General features: G+C 44.6%; 1 protein-coding gene across 8 annotated transcripts in view; it reads right to left on the bottom strand.

Moving 5' to 3' along the window:
* Window positions 1-20,830, bottom strand: part of LOC146857822 (4-galactosyl-N-acetylglucosaminide 3-alpha-L-fucosyltransferase FUT6-like) — a 683,427-nt gene that overhangs the window by 607,376 nt on the left and 55,221 nt on the right. For 2 of the 8 annotated variants that reach the window (XM_085648486.1, XM_085648487.1), the window contains one exon: window positions 9,958-16,848. The exons of the other annotated variants lie outside the window; for them this stretch is intronic. In XM_085648486.1, the coding sequence (XP_085504612.1) occupies window positions 12,198-13,472 (1,275 nt within the window). In that variant the 5' untranslated portion in view covers window positions 13,473-16,848 and the 3' untranslated portion in view covers window positions 9,958-12,197. Of the gene's footprint in view, window positions 1-9,957; window positions 16,849-20,830 lie in introns of those variants that run through there. 8 annotated transcript variants of the gene reach the window in all.

The following is a 20,830-nucleotide window of genomic DNA, read 5'->3' as shown; positions in this document are numbered from 1 at the left end:
GCTTAAAATTCTCCACCGTGTCTACGTGACGGGCCCTCGTTTAGTTCTGATGGGTTTCTCTGAGGACGGACTCTGTAGGCGCGGCTGTGGGCTCAGCGCCACTTTTCTCCATGTTCTCTGGGAGTGCCGTAAGGTTGCGGAGTATTGGCGCCGGGTGCATGCTGTCATGGAATGTGTCACTGGGGTGGCCCTGTTGCCTGAGGTTCGCCGCTGTGTGCTGAACGTGTGGGAGCCTAACGATTATAATGCGGCTCAGACTCGGTGGGCGGCCCTTGGGAACATGGTTGCTAAGAGGGACATCGCACAGCTTTGGGGCTCCCGGCGGCCTCCCACCGTGTCAGTATGGAAGGAGAACATGGACTGGTGCATGTGCAGAGAGAAGACTGTGTATGTGGCCCGGGGTAAGCCGGGGGCGTGGGGTAGAATTTGGGGACAGTGGAACGCGTACCGTGGGAACATCTGCACACCCCCCCTCGTGGACTCATCTGATGCTGCCTTGTCCCCCTGATTCTGAGGTTCCCGGACTATTGCATTTCACCTATGGATGGTTGTGGCTCTCCCGTCTCCCCCACCTCCCCCTTGATCATCCTCATTGACCACCCGAGGGTGGAGTTGGTACTGTGTGGTCCCCCAGCCGTGGTTAGACGCCTCTTTTTCAATGGTTTCCGCCTTGTCTTTATGTGTTATTTTATTTTTCCTTTTTTGTTTGTATTTCAAAAATGTATGTATCCGGATAACTTCTGAGGTGCACTCAATACTTTGTCAATTCGGCTGAGCCCCAGGGGGCCCATTGCTTCCTTGATGTTGTTGAACATGTATATATTAGCGGCCGGCCCTGGTGGTTGTAGGCCCATGTTTGTATTGAATTTTTCGGTGCAATAAAGGTTTTTCAAACAAAAAAAAAAACAAAAAAAAAGAATAACGTACGTCCATTCAGGACCTTTGAATTTATTGGTCAGTATTTTTAATCTTGGGCTTCTTCGTTTGTTGTTTTCAGTGGATTGCTCAGTCTGACTGGATACCTAGTTTACTTGGTCCAGTTCCTCATTTATTGTTTTGAGTCGGTATCTAACTCTCTTGATAACACTAGGCAGATTATCACCTTTTCTGATTCTTTTGGCTTGCACTGCACTTTCACTTTCTTCAAGTGTTCTTTTGTTTTCATTAGTTTATGGCACAACTTGGTTATTTTTGTCTTCAGAATTTCTCTCTATCTGACCTTGTCCAGGGCTTACTGTCCTACTATTATCTGCCTGGATGCGTTCTTCTTCCCTAATCTGACCCTGTTCAGGTTTTATTTCAATTTGTTTTTCTTTTCTTCTCCCTGAACTCGTTTTTCTTTTCATGTCTGGTCCTGATCAGGTCTTACTGCACTTTGGCTTTCTGCCACCTGAACGCATTCTTCTAAGCCTATCTGTCCCTCCTCAGACTCAGGAGCTGTGGTTTCAGTTTCTTCCGTCTGAGTAGATTGTTCTCTCCTTGACTGGTCATGCTCAGGTTGCCTAACTGTTGTATTTTCACTCTCCTGAGCTTGTTCTTCTGCTCCTATCTGGTCCTCACTCTTTTCTTGATTAACTAATTTGGTTTGGCTTCTTGTTCTTACAATTACTTCAGGTATTTCTACTATTGGGATCCAATCATCCTGACTGGTGCTCAGTTGTTCTTGGTCAGCTACTTCAGGATCTATTATTCTGGATCCTTCAGCTGTACAACCTTCAGCATCCCCAATAGGCCTGGGCAGCAAATTCCGTTCCGTTCGCGTAATTTGCGGAATTTGGGTAATTTCGCGTTCCGCGGAGAACGCAAAATTGCACAAAAATCTGCGTTCCGCGACTTCGCGAAATTTTTTGCTTGTTCGCGTTCTCAATATGCGTGTTCACGAGATATTTCACCCCGAGCACGCAAACAGCGATCGCGAACAGGAAAAAAGTATCGCGAACAAGCAATTCCGCGTGTTCGCGGAATTTCTGCGTGTTCGCGGAGATTTTTTACCGTTTCGCGGAGATTTGCGTAATGCGATTACGCAAATTCCGCCCACCCCTAATCCCCAACTGCTTGAGTCAGTTGAGGTCCGTCTTTGTCAGGTGCTGGTACTCTTTTAGTATGGCTTGCATGAATCCAATTAGGCAAGCCCGCACATTTTACTGCTGTCGTTGTGACCAATATAACCTGATGTGGTTTTCCCCACCTTGGTGCTAGGCACAATTCTCAAATGTGATTCTTCACCACTACCCAGTTGCCGGGTGTTCGAACTGGGGGTCTCTAGTTGGCAGAGGTAGGTACCTTTGACCAAATAGGGACCCTTGCTTCTAAGTCATGGAAAGGGGATTACACTTCTGCATAACACCTGCTCACCCCCTTGGTAGCTTGGCACGAGAAGACAGGCTTATCTCAGAGGCAGTGTGTTAAGCATTTGTGAACACATACAGTAATACAGTGAAAACACTACAGGTAGACACCACACAGGATTTATAAAAATAAGTATTTGTTATATAGACTTAACACAAGACCACAAACAACAAAAATCAACAATACTGTACTCAAAATTGACTTAAAGATGGTAGAAGTAACTTAGTTCAAGTTGATGGTAAATGCGACAAAGTTCTCACAAAAGTACCTGGATGCGTAACACAAAATAACCAATAAGGCTCGCAGCGTTGGAGATGCATCGGTTCCTTGCTTCGGGGGAGACGATGCGTCGCACCTCAATGCTTGCGCAGAGTAGGGGATGCGTCTTGATCCTTACCGGAGAGGAGGTGATGCGTAGATTCTCATACTGCGGCCCGGTTGCGATGCGGCAAGATGGCGCCTCGATGCGATGCGACAATCCGGTGCGATGCGATAAGATGGTGCCCTTGATGTGACGACGTGTAGACGATGCGTGCACGCTCGGTGGCCGTGTGGTGACTCTCTAACTTGGGAGCCGCGACAGGCCCTGAGACACGCTTCTCTGGTGATGAGACGGCGACCTTTGCGACGGCGTCACGCTTCTCCGGTGATGCATCGGGTGACAGCTTTGCCGAAGATACGCTTCTCTGGTGATGCGGCGATGACCTTTGCGGCGGCGACATGTTTCTCCAGCGATGCGACGGCAACAGCTGCGACTGCAACGCGCTTCTTCTCGTTGAGTCGAGCTTCCAGCTCCCACCGACACGCAGGCTTCTGCAGACAGAATTCCCAGCAAGGAAATTTAGAGGGGAGCTGGTGGTGAAGTCTTTTGTCCCTGAGATTTGAGCAGGAGGCAAGCACAACTTCAAGCCCTTGGAGAAATATTCTGCAAGATGATGAAAGTTCTCTAATAAGCTTCTTCTCCTCTCCTTGGCAATAAAGACACCACTGCAGGCCAATCCAACAACACAGCACACTGGCAGGGGGGTGTTGTAGATTACTTGTTAGCTTTTCTCTACTGCACAGCTCTGTTGGAGTTGGAATGTTCCATGAACTAATGGACCCCTGTACTTCTTTATAACAGTGGGCAGTCCAACTCCTACAGCTTCCTTGGTTCTTCTGCTTGGCAGAGGTTCGTCTTGTTGTTCCAGAAGTGATCTAAAGTCTTGGGGTCTGGGTCCCCATATTTATACTACTATTCTCTTTGTTCTTTTTTTTTTTATTACGGGAGGCTTATAAAGCGCTTGGTTACGCTAGGAAGCGTGTCCCCGCGCTACAACTGAAACACTCAGAGCAGTAGTGAGGAGTGAGCCCGATTATCTTGAAAATAGGTGTGTTTTTAAGTTCTTCCGGAAGCTGGATTCCGATGGGTCTAGGCGGAGATTAAGAGGCAGGGCGTTCCAGCGCTTCGCTGCCAAATGGCGAAAAGAGCGTCCACCCATGCGGGCCCTGCTGACCCTAGGGACCACAAGTAGACCTCCGTGTGAAGAGCGCAGAGCGCGTGATGGTGCATACTTGGTAACTAGGTTCTGAAGTGGTGTAGGCGCTTTCCTAGCAAGAATACGGTGACAGGTACAGAGGGCTTTAAATTCCACTCTGCTTCTCACTGGCAACCAGTGGAGAGTCTGAAGGGCAGCTTTAGGATCCGATCTTTTGGGGATTTTTAGGATGAGGCGGGCTGCCGCATTCTGCAATACCTGGAGGCGGTTTATTGCCTTGCAGGTGGCTCCCAAGTACAATAGGTTGCCATAGTCTAGGCGCGATGTCACGAGGGCATGTACCAGCGTTCTCCGGGCGGACATAGGAAGGAGAGTAAGGACCTTCCGTAGGATTTTTAAAACGCTGAAACAGACACCCACCACTCGGTCTATTTGGGGTCCAAAAGACAGGTCAGCATCGAGCCATACACCAAGGTTTTTGACTTCCTGACGGGGCATAGGTGCCTCACCTAGGCATGGAGGCCACCATGCCGACGACCAAACAGATGGACTCCCCCCCACCACGAGCACCTCGGTCTTGTTGCCGTTTAATTGAAGGCAGTTGGTGGACATCCAGGTTGCAAGATCTTGCATGCAATCCCTGAAACTGTCCATAGCAAGTCCGGGTGCACGTGAGAGGGAGATAACCAACTGCGTGTCATCAGCGTATGACACGATGTTCAATCCATAACTCACGGCAATCGAAGCCACTGGGGAGACATAAAGATTAAACAAAGTTGGGCTCGGGGACGATCCCTGGGGAACGCCCTGTCCCAATCCTATGTCTCTAGAGTAGTGATCACCCTGGCGGACTTGGAAGCTTCTCCCAGTCAGGAAGGATTGGATCCATTGGAGTGCAGCTTCAGATATTCCTCCGTTATTCATACACTGTAGCAAGTTGGCGTGAGCTACAGTGTCGAATGCTGCACTCAGGTCCAATAGGATGAGGGCCATGGTGTGACCCTCATCCGCCCCCTGACGTAGGGTCTCCACCGCTGTTAGGAGTGCAGACTCTGTAAAATGACGGGGACGGAAGCCGAATTGAGTATCGTGTAATAAGGCAGCTTTTTCCACGAAGTCCATCAATTGCAGATTGACCGTTTTTTCGGCTACTTTGGCCAGGTATGGTAGGAGTGAGATTGGACGCAGGTTCTCTAGTTTCTCAAAAGTGATGGTTGGTTTCTTCCTTAGAGGTAGAACCACCGCCTTTTTCCAGTCTTTAGGTACTGTCATGGTACTAAAAGACACGTCCAATAGATGTCTGATGTAAGGTTCTAATACCACCAGACTATCTGCCAGACGTTTAGGTGTGGTAGGGTCCCGTGGAGAACCCGACCTCACGGATCTACAATTTTTTAGGAGATCTTCTGGGGGCGGGATAACAAAGTGGGTCAGTCTATGTCTATCTCCCCATTCCCTAGGGCTTTCGACAAATTCTGTCCCAGTTATAGGCTGCGTTGGGAACGCCGAGTAGATTTTGGCTATTTTCTCTGAAAAAAAGTCTGCGATTTTATTGCACGATTCGGGGGAACAATCGTCTGGGACAGTGGCTGATTTTCCGCTCGAAAGAGTTTTGTAGAGCGAAAACAGCTCTTTCATTGAATTACCAGCTTCACTGATTCTAGACGTATAGTATGCTGTTTTGGACTTTCTAATTAGGCCATGGTAAAGTCGCCTCTCGGTCAAGTAGGTGACTCTAGATTCTTTGGAGAAAGTCCTGCGCCATTCTCTTTCGGTTCTCTTCAGTGCGGTTTTCAAGGCTCTTAATTCATCGTTGAACCATGGGGCCGTTTTTTGAACACGGCCCCCAGATTTGGTTTTTAGAAGAGGAGCTGTACAATCCAGTGCCTCATTGATGCGTTTGCAAAGATTAGTATTGGCCGTGTCAGCGTCATCCCCCCCAGGGCTCCCCCCTTTAGTCAGTGCCTCGTAGAATTTAGGCTGGGAGAAAGTAGCCCATTTCCGCCTGAGGTGATACAAAACTGTTGGCTGCGGGGGTTTACTTCCAGGAATACGAATAACGAAAGGGACTAAATAGTGATCCGACCAGGGGATGGGTATAGGGGTCGTGGCTTCTACTTCCCCCCAGTTGACAAATATGGGATCCAGCAGGTGACCCAACTGATGAGTTGGACCGCTAAAAATTTGATTCAGTTGGAGGGCTCCTAATGCCTGACTGAAATTCTTACTAACGCTGTCTAAGGGGTTATTAAGATGTAAATTAAGGTCTCCAAGTACCAAAAATTTGTCTTTGCATAAAGCGGTCTCCATGATGCCTTCAACCAGACTTTCCTCAAACTTGGCTATAGGGCCTGGGGGTCTGTAGATTAGCATGCCCTTTAGCGTGTAGCTATTATTCACTTTAATAGTGAAGCTCCCTGCCTCACTATCCAGGATAGGAGAGCTGTCAAGTTGGCATCGCAAGCTTTCCCGGATTACAATTGCAATGCCCCCTCCTCTGCCTATGGGTCTGTCCTGTCTGTGTATTGTATATCCTACTGGAAGTGCCTCAAGGGCATCAGATGTAGAATCATTATCTAACCACGTTTCTGTTAGAAACACAAGATACCATTTTCTCTCAGTGAGTAGATCATATAGGTCTAACTTGTGTTTCCTTAATGATCGTACATTAAGCAGTCCGCAGTGCATAATGTAGTCCGTACTGTTCGTGTTCCTACCAAGGTCATAGGAGAAGTGACAGTGTTCGCAGCCTATGTTGTCTTCTACTCGTAGATTATGCTTGCATGACTCATCAACATTGCGGCGTAAGGTAAGTAATTCCTGCTTACTCCACCGTATGTGGTCATCCCGAGGGGCATGGGGTATGGCCCTGGACCGCGTACGATCGCGGACGGGCGCAGACGGGCTTGACTTAGGCGCGACTTCGGCGCGATGACAGCGCGCCCGCTGCGCTCGCCCGCTGCGTGTCCGGGAAGGGCACATTGATATAGGGGCAGAAGGCGTGGCCTCGAAAGTGGGCGTGGCTTGAGGGTCGAGCGCGCGATGGCGGCAGCGCGGTTCCTCACCTGCAACAGCGCTAGAATCCGCTGTGCTAGTGCTTCCCCAGCTGCAACCAGGTCAGAAAGGTGCTCAAGTAAGTGCAAAGTGCTTTTAAAATACACAAAGTACAAAATTACAGTTTTAAAATTATCGAGCAGAGTTCTCCCGGCTTTCCGCCTCAGGAGTGTTTCAGAATGAACAGATGAACAACGGAAATAATGTCTTCTTGATACACCAAGGTAAGTTCACACGTATTGATCGTCTCAAAAATGAATAGAAATAAAGATTCCATAACTAATTTGTTACTTCTACGGATGTCTCTTTTGGATAAATTGTATCCCATTTATAGGATCCTTACGAGTTCATAAAGTCAGTATTTGATTTGGCAACATCTCATGTTCAGGGGCTCTTCTGGCATCCGTCCCAGATTTGTCGTCATGGTCATGGCTTTTCGGTTCACCACGCAGGCAAGGTCACAAGCAGCGCGAAGCCTTCTTGTAAAATTTCCATCAACTCAAATGCAGGCTGCGGGTGGTGGCCATTTTATGGCAGGCCACAATGGTCAACGCAGTTTTCTTCTCTTTGGAGAGACTCTGGGGACGCGTCATCCAGATCCTGGCGAGTGAAGATCCTTCATCTGTGCTATCTTTCCTTTCACAGTGTAGGCCAGGGACATCAGATGCACCACAGGAGGTGGAGCCAGCTTTGTGGAGGGAAGGCACAGCCCTATTCAGGTCCCAGGTGCAGCTCCTCCCAACCATTTACATGCAGATCTCTCTTTTCAGCTCTGTGCTGACTCACCCTGTCTCCTGGAAGCCCCCAGGGCCGGAGTGGCCGTAGCGGGCACCGGGCAGTCCCCCCGGTGTGCCACATGGGTGGGGGCCAGTTTTGGGCCCCTGGGGACCAATTTTGCTACAGGGCCGGTTTTGCAGCATAGCCGCAAAATCGGCCCTGTAACAAAATCGGCCGAAAACCGGCCCTGGCAAAGAGCTCGGCGGCACCCGCAACCTCCCACAGGGGGCGAGGGCGGCCGAGCACTTTGCCAGGGCCGGTTTTTGTTCCCAGTCACTCAAACTCCAGACACACAATACACAACCTAGCAGAGGCAGGCTTGGACAGTTAGGCAAGAAAATACCTGTTTTCTAAAAGTGGTATTTTCAAACACAGAATGTTAAAACCAACTTCACTAAAAGATGTATTTTATCATTCTGAGTTCAGGCATACTAAACTCGAATTTCTACTATGTTTCCTGGGTCAGTTAGGATTATAGGATGTTATAATCAAACTGCCCATTCTGGCCTGTGGGGAACAGGTAGCCTTGCAATAGTGAAAAACTAAAATGGCTGTAATTCACTATTAGGACATGCCACACACACCATGGTATGTCCTACCACATGTGTACAATGCACCCTGCCCTTGGGCCTACCTTAGGGGTGTCTGATATGAAGATAAGGGAAGGTTTAGGGACTGGCAAGTGGGTGCACTTGCCAAGTCGACATGACAGTCAGAGACTGCACACAGGCTCTGCAATGGCAGGCCTGAGACACACTTTACAAGCTGCTTCTGTGGGTGGCACAACCAGTGCTGCAAGCCCACCAGCAGCATTGATTTACAATCCCTGGGCACACATGGTGCACTTTACTAGAGTCTGACAAGTAAATCAAAAAACCCAATCATGGAGTCACTAATCAATACATCAATTTAACATAGGGAGCACTTGCACTGTGGCACCGAATAGCAGTGGCACAGTGCTCAAAGCATCTAAACCAGCAAAACATATAAAAAACAGAGGGGGCAATCAGAAAAAAATGGAAGGGAGACTAAGGCCAATGGTACCAGGTCTAACACCGGGGTTCAGATCATGCACTTGGGTCGGCTGCCTGGCGACTGCGTCTTCTCCATCCTGGTGAGAGATAGAACACACAGGGTCAGCCAACTCTTCGCAACACTCTAGCACCAAATCATCAAATATATTCAACAGCTTGTGTCCTGGTATGCATGCTTGTCTCATTGCTCTTCCCATGAGTATTTCATGGGGACTCAATCCTGTATTCTTGTCCGGAATACTTCTGAGTCCCATCAGAACAAGAGGTAAAGCATCAGGCCACTCCAGTGGGGTGGATGCACATAGGTTTCCCAATCTTGACTTAATTGTGCCATTCACTTGTTCTACCACTCCAGAAGCCTCTGGGCGGTATGCGCAGTGTAGCTTTTGTTCAATTTTAAATGCTTTACAAATTAATGAAATTATTTCATTATTAAAATGAGACCCGCTATCTGATTCAATAGTTACTGGAAACCCGAATCGAGGAATGAGTTCTCTCAATAGGAGTTTGGCCACTGTCAGGCTGTCGTTTCTTCAGGTTGGGTATGCTTCCACCCATTTTGAAAATAAACAGACTATGACAAGTACATATTTCAATCCTCGACAAACAGGCAACTGAATGAAATCTATTTGAAGCCTTACAGATGGACCTTTTGCCTTTCCAATTCTTCCCATACTGACTATGGTTTTCTTTCCTGGATTCATTTGTTGACAGGTTAAGCATCTCTGGCAAAGACTCTCTGCGACATTCCTGAACTTTGCATTAAACCACTCTTGTCTGAAAAGTCTTATCATTGCATCTCTGCCTAAGTGGGTGTCTCCATGATACATCCTAGTCATGGATGCAAGCATACAATCTGGCATTACTGGTCTGCCATCTAAATATACCCATACACCGTCTTCTGCACTTCTCTGACAACCAACTTTTTCCCACTCCTCTCTTTCTCTTGTTTCCACCTCATCTTGTAGTTCTCTTACTTCTTTCCATGGTTCTAATCCTGAAAGCAGCATAAATTTGCAGCTGAATCCACATGTTTAAATTTTTCTGTTCACTGCCATTTTATATTTGGTGCAGTGTTTGGCAACCTGGTCAGCATATCGGTTACTTGCCGTCACATGGTCATTTCCTGACTGATGTGCAGCACACTTGACCACTGCCACTTATATTGGTAATTGTATAGCCTCAAGTAACTCTTTCACAAAATTTCAATTTTTAATGGGAGACCCTGAAAAAGTCAGGAAATCTCTCTGCATCCAGAGCTGGCCAAAGTCATGCACAACCCCGTAACCATACTGACTATCAGTGTAAATGGTTACTCTCCAATTTTTCCCATTTTTGCAAGCTTTAATTAAAGCTATCAATTCAGCTACTTGTGCAGACTTGACTCCTGGTAAATGGGATGCTTAAACTATTCCTACCAATGTACACACAGCATAAGTAGCACTTAGTCCACCTTCCTCATGACGCATACACGAGCCATCTACAAAGAGCTCATGTTCAGCATTCTCCAAGGGCTCATCCTATATGTCAGGATGGGGTTTGGTACTGAGCTCTGTCATGTCGAGACATACATGTTTGACTTCATCCTTCACTTCTTCATTGTATGGATCTGGTAACAAGGTAGCTGGGTTAAGAACAGTACATCTGACTATGGTCACGTTTTCAGCCCCTAGGATAATTCTTTGGTACTTTGTCATTCTACTTGGGGTAAGATACTGAGTTTGGGTTCTTGTTAACAGAATTACAACTGCATGTGGGATGTACACTTTTACAGGGTGTCCCATCACAATGGACTCGCTCTGTTCCAAACTCATACACGTTGCAGCAACAGCCTTTAGGCAACCAGGCAATGCAGATGCCACAGGGTCCAAGGTAGCAGAAAAATATGCCACCGGACGTCGCATTTGACCATGTCTCTGCGTTAAAACTGAGAATGCACAATTATCTCTCCCAGAACAGTGCAAATTCTTTCGAATAGTCAGGCTTACCCAAAGCAGGTGCTTCACACAAACATTTTTGTAATTTTACAAAGGCTTCCATGCTTTGATCATCCCACTCTATTTGGTCCTTTGCTCGCTTCTTTGTCACGTGTATAAGTGATTTTACCAATAGGAAAAACCCTACAATCCATTGTCGGCAATATCCTACAACACCAAGAAACATCCTTATTTCTTTTTGGGTTTGTGGCAATTTCATTTGACTTATTAATGTTATTCTCTCAGAGGTCACTTTCCTTAGTCCTCGCTGTATCTGATGTCCCATATATTTAACTGTTGCTTGGAAAAACTGTAATTTCTCTGAGGACACTTTATGTCCACCTTTTGCCAGATGGTTCAATAAGGCAATGGAATCAGTAGCACAGTCGTCCCTTGTTTTCGATGCGACCAACAGGTTATCAATATACTGTACCAGGACTGACTCCCTAGACAACACTAATGTTTCGAGACACTTTTTCAACATTTGGTTAAAAATCGAAAGCCTTTCAGTATACCCTTGAGGAACGCGATTCCAAACATAAATACGATACTCAAATTTGAAAGAAAATAAAAACTGACTATCAGGATGCAATGGAATGGAGGAAAAGGCATGGCACAAATTAATTACGGTAAACCATCCTGCCTTCCATGGTATCTGGTACAAAATCACTGCAGGATTAGGTACTATAGGGCAACATGGCACAATAATCTTGTTTATCTTTCGTAAATCTTGTACTACCCTATATTTCCCATTAGGTTTCTTGATGCCAATTATAGGTGAATTACAGGGACTACTCATTATTTCCTTTAAAATGCCTTGTTCAACCATTCGATCAATTTCTGCTGCAACACCAGCTTTTTTTTCAGGACTCATTTTGTATTGTCGTGTATTTGGATAAACTGCATCTTCTTTTACAGTCACTTTTACGGGATCTACATTTTTCATTAACCCCACTTCTTTTCCTGTAAAATCCCACACTTCAGGATTTACTGTTGCTTTGGCCTCTTTTGGTAAGTCCTCTTTGGTCATTACAGAATATAATTCATCTACTTCTGTTCCTTATTTTGCTAGCATGATTTTGTATACTCCGTCTTCGTCTGGGGTCTGAATTGCAACACCATCCGGTGTGCAAAATATGGTGCAATTCATCTTGCACAATAGATCCCTTCCAAATAAGTTCACAGGACTGGAGTCACACACTACAAACTTATGCATCTCTTTGAATTTGCCAATACATACTTCCATTGGTTTTGTAATAGGGGTTCTAATTTGTTTATTAGAAACGCTCACTACTTGGATCGATTCTCCCGAGAGGGGTAGGTTTGGGATGTCTGCTGTTCTCACAGTAGAATAGGTAGCACCAGTGTCTAATAAAAAGGTAATGTCATTTCCTTTCACCTTACCATCAATATATGGACCTGACTGATCTACCGGCAAGGATGCGCCAAGTACGCACTCCTCTTCCTCCCCCCCTCAGGCACCGTCATAAGGTGCTGTCCTCAAAATAAGAATCCTGCAAAAGAAACTGCTATGTTACAAAAATGTTCTTACCACTTCCTTTTTTAAATCCTGTGTCCGTACTGTACTTGGCTTGACTCACAAAATTTGGCATCGGGGCAGGTGGCAATTGACTCTGTAGGTTTACAACCTGCTGCGGTTGACTCATTATCACCTCATTCTGCATCTGTGAATTTAAATTTTGATTTGGGCTATTATTATTCTGTATACTTTTACACTCGTTTTTCCAATGCCCCAATTTTCTGCACCCATGACAGGGAAACTTTTTCTTTGCCTCTTCTCTGCTCAATCGCTCTTTTGGTTTACCCACATTATTTTCCCCATGACCTTGCCCCATTCCTGTATTTCCTGCCTGAATCTGTAGCTGGAGTTCTTGCTGTTCTGCTAATTTCACTTGAGCCCACATCACTTTCTCCTCTAAATTCTTTTGTCTAGTGGCAATTTCATCTTCACAATACTTTGCATATTTTAAGATCTCATCTATAGGCTTAGCTTGCCAGCACAAATTGTGCTGCCTAATCATTTGAGATATCTCTTGCCAAAACCCTGACACAAACCGATACACAAAATGAGTCATGCTCGTATCTCTGATATTTTCAAATCCACTATACTGCTTGAACACCTGTAAAAGGCGCTCATAGTAAGCAGGTACAGACTCATCTTTTTCCTGAGTTGGTCTATCTATCTTTATCCAATCTGTTTCTTTTGGGGGAATTTTCCCTTTTAAGAAAGTGATTACTTGGTGATATTTCTTCATAACCTCTTCTGATGGGGCTCCTGTCTTTTCCTCTCTCGGGTACTCATCACTAGGCCAATCATCTGTAATTTTACATTCTGTCCACAAATCAGCAGGTACCACTATGTCAAATAAACCATCCAAATCTTTCAACAAAACCTTCACAAATCTCTCAACTTGCCTGTACCATTGCACTGGTTTTTCTCTCAACTTAGGGAAATCATTTGTGAATGATACAATATCCTGTCGGGTCCATGGAATATGTACATATCCTCCTCCTGGAACCTCTCTCATTGGGTACAATCTTTCAGCCTTCTCTGTTTCTTTCATAAAATATTCAGATGTTGATCGATTTGTCTGTGCTTCCTCTTTTTTCTTTGTCCATCTAACTTTCCATCTATCTAAATCTCCCCATTTTTGTAATATTGTCATCAACTCCTTTATCTGCAACTTTCTGCCCGACATATTCATGTTTTCCAAATTTTTATCAGAAAATTCTGCTCTATAGGGTTTCTGCAACACCTTGGATCTCCCTATTTCAATCCCCATTTCTGAGGCCAAATTTGTCAATTTCTCATGAAATAATTTTGTATTTCTAGTTTGCTCCTGCAAATAAACAGCAACTCTTCTTCACTATAGGTGTTTAACCTATCCAGTCCTACATTTCCAGCTATCATTTCTTCTAATTCAACCCTTAATTTGAAAATGTTTAATACTTTCGGTGGTGGATTAGGTTTCTCTTTTTCTTGTGCCCATCTTTCTATTTCTTCTGGGGTTACTATTGTGGCATTTTTCGTTCCTGTGGATGTCTCTATTCGTACTTCTTTCGAGCAACCTGGGGTGACTCCTCTGGGTGTGTCATTTATTTGCCCTCTTATCAGTAAGTCCATTAATGAAATCACTAACTCACATTCACTACTAGCTTGGTCATCAATTATTATTTTCTCGGTTCAATGATGGGTGTAGTTATGATGGGTGTTTTAGGACATTTTGATGTATCTCCATACAATGGGACTACAGGACCTATAGTCGCTGGTATAGTCAGAGCTTCAGGATGCGTGTTTAACTGAGAAATGTTCTGTATTAATTCACTTCTATTTTTATCAATCGCTTCTTTTTCGCTTTCTTGAAGTACCCTCTCCATTGTTCTTTCATGTAATACCTGAGGAACTAAAGGTATATCTAGAGTTGGGACACTCGGGATAGTTCTATTAGATCTTTCTTGATAAGGCAGAGGATTTTTCATTAAAATATCTTCTAAATAATCATCTTCTGAGTCTCCACTACCTGCCATTATTAAGTGCTTTGTTTTCTCTGTGCATTTTCCTCCTGTCTGTTCCTCAGCCATCAATACAGGCTATAATCCTTCTGTTACCATGGCTTGCCTCCACTGTTTCATCTGCCTAGCTCGGGTTTCGCATGGAAATTTGGGATAAAATCTACTCAAGTTTCTGTCACTTCTTGCTCTATCACGCTCAAATGCTTTAGTCTCCCATTCTTCTAATGCCTCATACTGTGTTAATCTGGGTCTGGGTTCTAATTCGTTCATTCTAGTGCGTAAGTTATGTAAGACTCTCCCATTAAATGTTCCAAACTCTGAGAAAGCTAGTATTCCATCATTGTTTGTATATTCTATCCAATTTTCTAACCATACACAGGTATGATAGCCTCTTTCCATCATCATGTAAGATGCAGGCGTTTTCGGGGGAGGGATAATAATTCCTTCTCTAGTTTTAATAGGTTTATCCTTTTTAAAATAATTTTTAATTTTCTGCATAAATGACATTTTCCTTTTCACTCTGTACATTTTTTGAGATCTTCCTTTTATGTACTGTTTGTGGGCAAATCCTAAGTACCTCCTATCTGGACGATTCCCTATCAAAGTAGGATCGTGTCGCCAGATGCAAGACCCACTGTTAATTATTATTATGGCTTCTGTTTTTCAACTAATTAAATGTTTGCTTTTACTTTAGCAATTGACAAATACCAGCGCGACTTCTTATTCTTCTCACCAATCGGATTCTGTTCTGCTACTTGTTTAGCCAATACTAGCGTGACTCTCAGTGACATCAGTATCACTCCTTACTACTGACCCCTTCTTTACAATTCTTCGTGTCAGTCACACGCCCGCTGTTCCAACCAATCCCAGCGTGGCCCACTGTGACGTCAGTGCAGCACTCGCAACTGACCGCTCCTTTACAAGGTAATGTGAAAACTTATTTTCTTCAATTTACGTGCAGTTTTCATTAATTAACAACATAGAAACATTCGCTACTTTGTCTAATCCTCTAAATTCAAAGAATAGTCAATTTCTTTTGCTGCAAATAAAACCTTTCCACTTACTCTTCACACACTACGAGTAAAATCTTTCTGCTTACTCTTCACTCAAGCATCAGAGAACCTGCTACTCCTTCAGTATTACCTTTCTAGGTAATATAAGACCAAAGTTTCACCAGCGAACTCTTTTGCTACCAATTACTCTCACTTTTATACGAAAGAAAATAATGCCTAAATCAGTGCTTCTAGTCCTGCATAACTTTCAGCACCTTCTTGATCCAGACAAGTAACCTCACTGCAGTGTGGCTTCCATTCACCAACCGCTATTCAATATTCCCGGTAATTTCCAGACAACATAGAACAAAGTACATAAACGAATAACGGGTGTAAATGCATAAATCAATATTTCAATCCACAATATTTTCTACCTAACTAACTAGAACCCTAACCATAGCTCTGCTACCAAGCAATACTGATTCAGCGGATTACCAGCTTGGGGTTACACACACACCATATACTCACCTGGGCCCATTAACATTCATACAATAAGCTAGTAGTTTCGCCGGAGTCAATTTTGTTTTTACCTGCAAGATTTTGTTATCTTTACCCAAAAATTACCATTCCAATCTCCTTGTCAATAAATTTCCTCTGGTCAATGAATCTAGTGGCTATTAGAATAGGTAAAAATTTACATTTACGGTTTTCTCCAATAATCACAGACTCAAAGAGTTTTAAAAGTTTTATCTAATAAAATTTTGTGAGCAAAGATCAAATACATGTTAACATCAGGTTCATTCAAGGAAGAAATCAAGTTTAGTTCAATAAAAGTCCCATAACAAATCATGATGACAGTACCTGAAGAGAGAGGAAAAAACTGAGAGCAGGTACAAGGACAGACTTCACAGAATTATATTTACCTAAGATGATAGATGAACGCAACTCCTTGATGATGGGTGAGATGAAATCCACCCGGACAGGTGGAAGACAAAGGATCGGGACAGGTTCTGGACCGGGACGGTGACCTCTTCTAAGTGCAACGCCAGCGTCGCCCCCCTCTCTGGCACTACTCTCCTCGATCTTTCTTACGCAATTCCCCTTCTAGATAATTGGATTATCGATCAGTATTTTGGTCTCTCGAGCAGGGTCTCTGGCATCTGCAGGGTCTGAGACAGTGTCCTGGACAGCGTCTGTGGTAGCATACGGGTCGGGTCGTATTCAGGACCAGAGTTTGTTAACTAGCTAACTTACCTCAATTACACTATTCTGTGTTCGTGTACCACCCCCAAATGTTTCAATATCGTGTTTTCCCCTATTTCTGATTGGACAAGCGAAGGAGGTGAGTTCATCACACCATGCTAAATGTAATATTTTACTTTAAGCTCTTTGTTCTATGTTTCCGCCCCTTAATTTACTTTCCCAAAGCTTTATTTCCACCCGCATTTCACATTATACTTAATACAATTTATACTATTTGTAACATATGTTGCTCTTGTCTGGGTCTATGGGTTAAGTTCCCATGTGCTTCTCGCCAGCTTGACCTTGGCCGGGTTTCAATGGTATCATCATAGTTCCAGGCAGGGTCTAGTGCGCGTGTGCACAGGTCAGGTGGGTTAGGGATTTCAGTCACCCTCCAAGGCCCAAATACGAACTAATAATAAAGTCATAAAAAGACCCGTTAGAAAAACAGAAATACATGAATTCACTGTATACCACTTATCTCTATTCTATCCCCATTTGCTTATATAAATCTTTCGCATTAGTATTTAGTAGAACTTATCAGGTTTAGTTTAAGCAGTAGCATGTACATTAACATGTGAGTTTCAAGTGCCCATTTTAGAAGCTATTGCGCAGCTGCAAAGGTTTCCCTCCAAGCGTAGATGCAGTAGACGCATGCGCAGTGAAATTCCTGTGTTTTGTCGCCCATTTTAAGACACTTGGGTTACTGGTTAGTAATACATATATGAAAGCATCCACTAGATACGATGTATATTGTGTTATGCAATATTAGTATTTACAAGACAAATTGATTACGGTAATATACGTTATTGGAAGGATTGCATCCGAGCAAGTTTCTTCTTTACGAAACCTTGCTCCATCACATTCCATGCAGCCGCTGCCAAGAATCTACTCACCCCAGTCCTGTCGCGAAGGAGCTCAGTTTAGTACTGTGATGGACAGCGGAGTAACCCCCCCGATCTCCACCTGTCAACCGCTGGGTCCATTACGTCATTCCAATCGCCCCCTATTATTGCCAACCCCTCTGGCATATCCGCCCACAGAGTCATCAGATGCTCGACCAGAGCCCATTGTAAAAGAGTGGGAGCATACACACAACGCAGAACTACCTGCTCCTCATAAATGTTGCCTTCAATAAAAATGTATCTCCCCGGTGGGTCCGTCCATGTCTTAACATGTTTATATGGGACTCTACGATTCAACAAGATGGTGACTCCACGCGACCCCCTGGTGAAGCCTGAATGAAACACCTGGACATAACCATAGCGGAGGAGACACAGTGCTTTGGAACCCATTAAATGCGTCTCTTGAAGAAACAGAACATCCGCTCGATGCCGTTTAGCTTGTTGGAGAATAGACTCTCTCTTAACCGTCTCCAGAGCCCCTCTGATATTCCAACTCATTATTCGGAGGTCGCCTGCATGGGTATTTGTTGCGCACTATAAATTTCATTAACATTAACATTAACATTAACATAACATATTATTCCAAGTTGAGGCCTCCTACCTTCGTTCTTTTCCCGATTATACATCCCATTGGATGGGCTTTCAACCTGCACAAATGCTAACAGTTAAACTGCAGCGACTTTTTTCTTTTTACCAAAAACAATCTGATGTCGTTTAGAGGCGGGCAGAAATAAAGCATTTGCCAAAAATTGGCAGATGTCCCATGCTGCGTTCCTGATGGTGAGACAGGTGCAGGTTTACCCAAAGTAATTGCACCGGAGTGGCTTCTTTGATACTTTAGCTGCTGCCATCTGTTCAGTTTGGGACCAGGGTCAGATGGGCATATTGGGCAATCTGCCAGAGCCGGATGGGTGAGTCTGACAATTCAGTTTGTGGGCCGGATTTATGGCAGTGTGTGGGCTGCCTTCTTCTCATTAGTTTGCTTCACACACAGAAGTATTGTTATTACAATAGTGCCATCTATTGGCGAGTCACGACGTGTTTTTTTCTCGTGGTTTAGGAATTTGTTGTAAAAAATGTAGTGGTTTGGCATTGCTCGTTGTTTAGCCTTTGTGGTTAAGTAATTCGTGGTTTAGGCAGTAGTTGTTTAATCATATATCCGGTGGGAATGTGGGGGGAGAGGTTAGAGGGAGTGTGTGCCCATAGCGTGGGAAGCATGCAGGTGGTAACATCTCATGTGGTAGTCACCCCTCTGAGGGGGTGGGGTAATCCTGAAGTATGGGCGGGGTTGCAATCTACGCTGAGGGCTATGATAGCGTTTAGGAGAATGAAGCTGAGGTGACCCTATGTCTGTTGGTAGCACTGGGGGGGTATGCCTTGATCAGGAGTGGTGTAGACTTCACAGGGGGGAGTAGGGGTACGGGGAGTGGTGGGGAAGGTAGAGCTGTACGATATCATCTATGGACTGTCTTGTCTCAGGGGTCATTAGCCAGAGGTCCGTGGGGCTAGTTAACTGTGGGGCCGCGGTGCCAGGGGGAGTGGGGAGGGGAGTGGGAGAAGGGAAGAGAGGTGGAGAAAGGGCGAGGGGCCCAGGGGAGAGAAAGAAAAAGCCAGGGACGAGGTTATATGAGAGGTGTGATTGCAGAGGATAGCGCAGAGGAAGAGGAACATGTGGATAGAGGGGTTTGGAGGGCCCATAAACGGGGCGAGAGAAACCTTAGTGATTGCATTACATTGGGGGGCAGACTATTTAAAGATGGAGGGGGGAACAAAGTATGTTGTACGTGTTCAGTCTTTGCAGAGTATATGTGGAAGAGGGAGGAGGGGTAATGTCACGTAGCTTGGTAGGACCGCGGGGGAAGAGCCCCAGTGCGTGAGGTGACCTCATGTGTCATGGTTTATGTGTCATCATCAGTCGTCGTTGCTGTTGCCAGGACCGGGTTCTCTATTGTAGGATTCTGTTTGTTACTACTCTCTGTGCGCATTAAGGGTGAGTATATGGTTCTTGGAAGAGGGTGAGATTAAAGGGTATTGGATTGAAAGACTGGTGGCAGAACGTGGTAGTTTGATTGACAGAAGTGGACAAGGAAAGAGTGGCATTGGATAGATGTTGGGAGAACTGTTAATAGAATGTACCTGGGACTGGTCTCAGTAGAAGCAAATCCTAGATAAGCGAAGGAATGAGTTGACATTGCTTAGTCTGAGAAAATGGAATCAAATTGGAAAGGGCTGTGAATTCAAGACATAAGCCCAAGAGGCAATCAGGGTAATGGCCATATATTAAAATAGATGCAAAGGGTGTGATGTAGCTGATGGTTGACAGGCGCTGAAAGGAGATATGTGACAGATGGGAGGCGTAGTGGACAGCTGACAAGAAAGGATACAGGACTCATGATGGGGAATGTTGAGAATAGGAATAGAAGGGAGGAGTTGATACGGGGCAGCTGAAAGAGGAGCTGGGTGACATGACAGGGTACAAGAAGGGATGGGTGTCAGGAGGGGACACATATGTTTAAAAGGGAAGTGGTTTTGCGCCAAGACAGGATCACAGAATGGTGACCAACCTAAACATATCCTGAAGTCCTTACAGGTAAGTATAGGTACATTTTATGTGGTAAGCTAAATTGAATTCCAAGCCAAGTCTGCATTTTCTGGTTTACTTTTCTGTTTTCTGTGAACACATAAAACAGTGAACTGAAAGTATCCCATGGTAATCTATTAACTACTAAGGTAATACCTGTCAATCCCTTTAATTACAACCTGTGACTGGAAGACCAATGACAGTGCTAGGGTAAATTATTTCCTACAAGCCAATCAGAAGGGTTTAACCACAGCCATCTCTTAAATGATTTCAGAATTATTGCTTTCAGACGATTCCATTAGTTCCCTTTGGTTGTACTTTTCTGTTTGCATGCTGGGTATCAGTCTAAAGTAACAATGGGCAGCGCGTACCCCCATACAACAGCTTACGAGTGCTTTTCTTCTGTTCACACAAAGAATGCACTTTATACTTATAGTCGTTGCTTACGAGAAACAAGGCTGGCAATAACTGCATCTCTTTTACTGCCAGCCATGCTTTTCGTAAGCAAGGCCTATAAGTACAAAGTGCATTTTTACGCACCGCTTGCAGGTTTTCAAAATACATAAAAGGCATTGCCATTTACAGTGCCAATAGCGCAAACTTTCGCAAATGCAAGACCTATTGCTTGTTTAAAAGTGCCATCCTACTATGTTTAGCCCCTCCCACTAATCAATCCCTGGCAGTAGAACATGCTCTGGGAATACAGACATTTTAAACATCACAAATAATACTGCCTACGAAAAGTCTAACAGAAACAAAACTAACAATTTATTGGAAAGTTATGTGACTATGATAATGTCTTTTACCCGTGTGTTTTGGATTGGAGTGATTGTAGTGGTGTAGAGTGGAATTATGTGGGTTGGTTTGGAATTGTTAGTTGCTGAATTGTGTGTGGTGTCTACTTGTGT

This window comes from Triturus cristatus, chromosome 3_2, assembly GCF_964204655.1.
Source record: "Triturus cristatus chromosome 3_2, aTriCri1.1, whole genome shotgun sequence".
In the NCBI taxonomy this organism is placed as follows: domain Eukaryota; kingdom Metazoa; phylum Chordata; class Amphibia; order Caudata; family Salamandridae; genus Triturus; species Triturus cristatus.
Note: the sequence above shows the minus strand (reverse complement) of the source record. Positions and strands in the feature narration are given on the sequence as shown.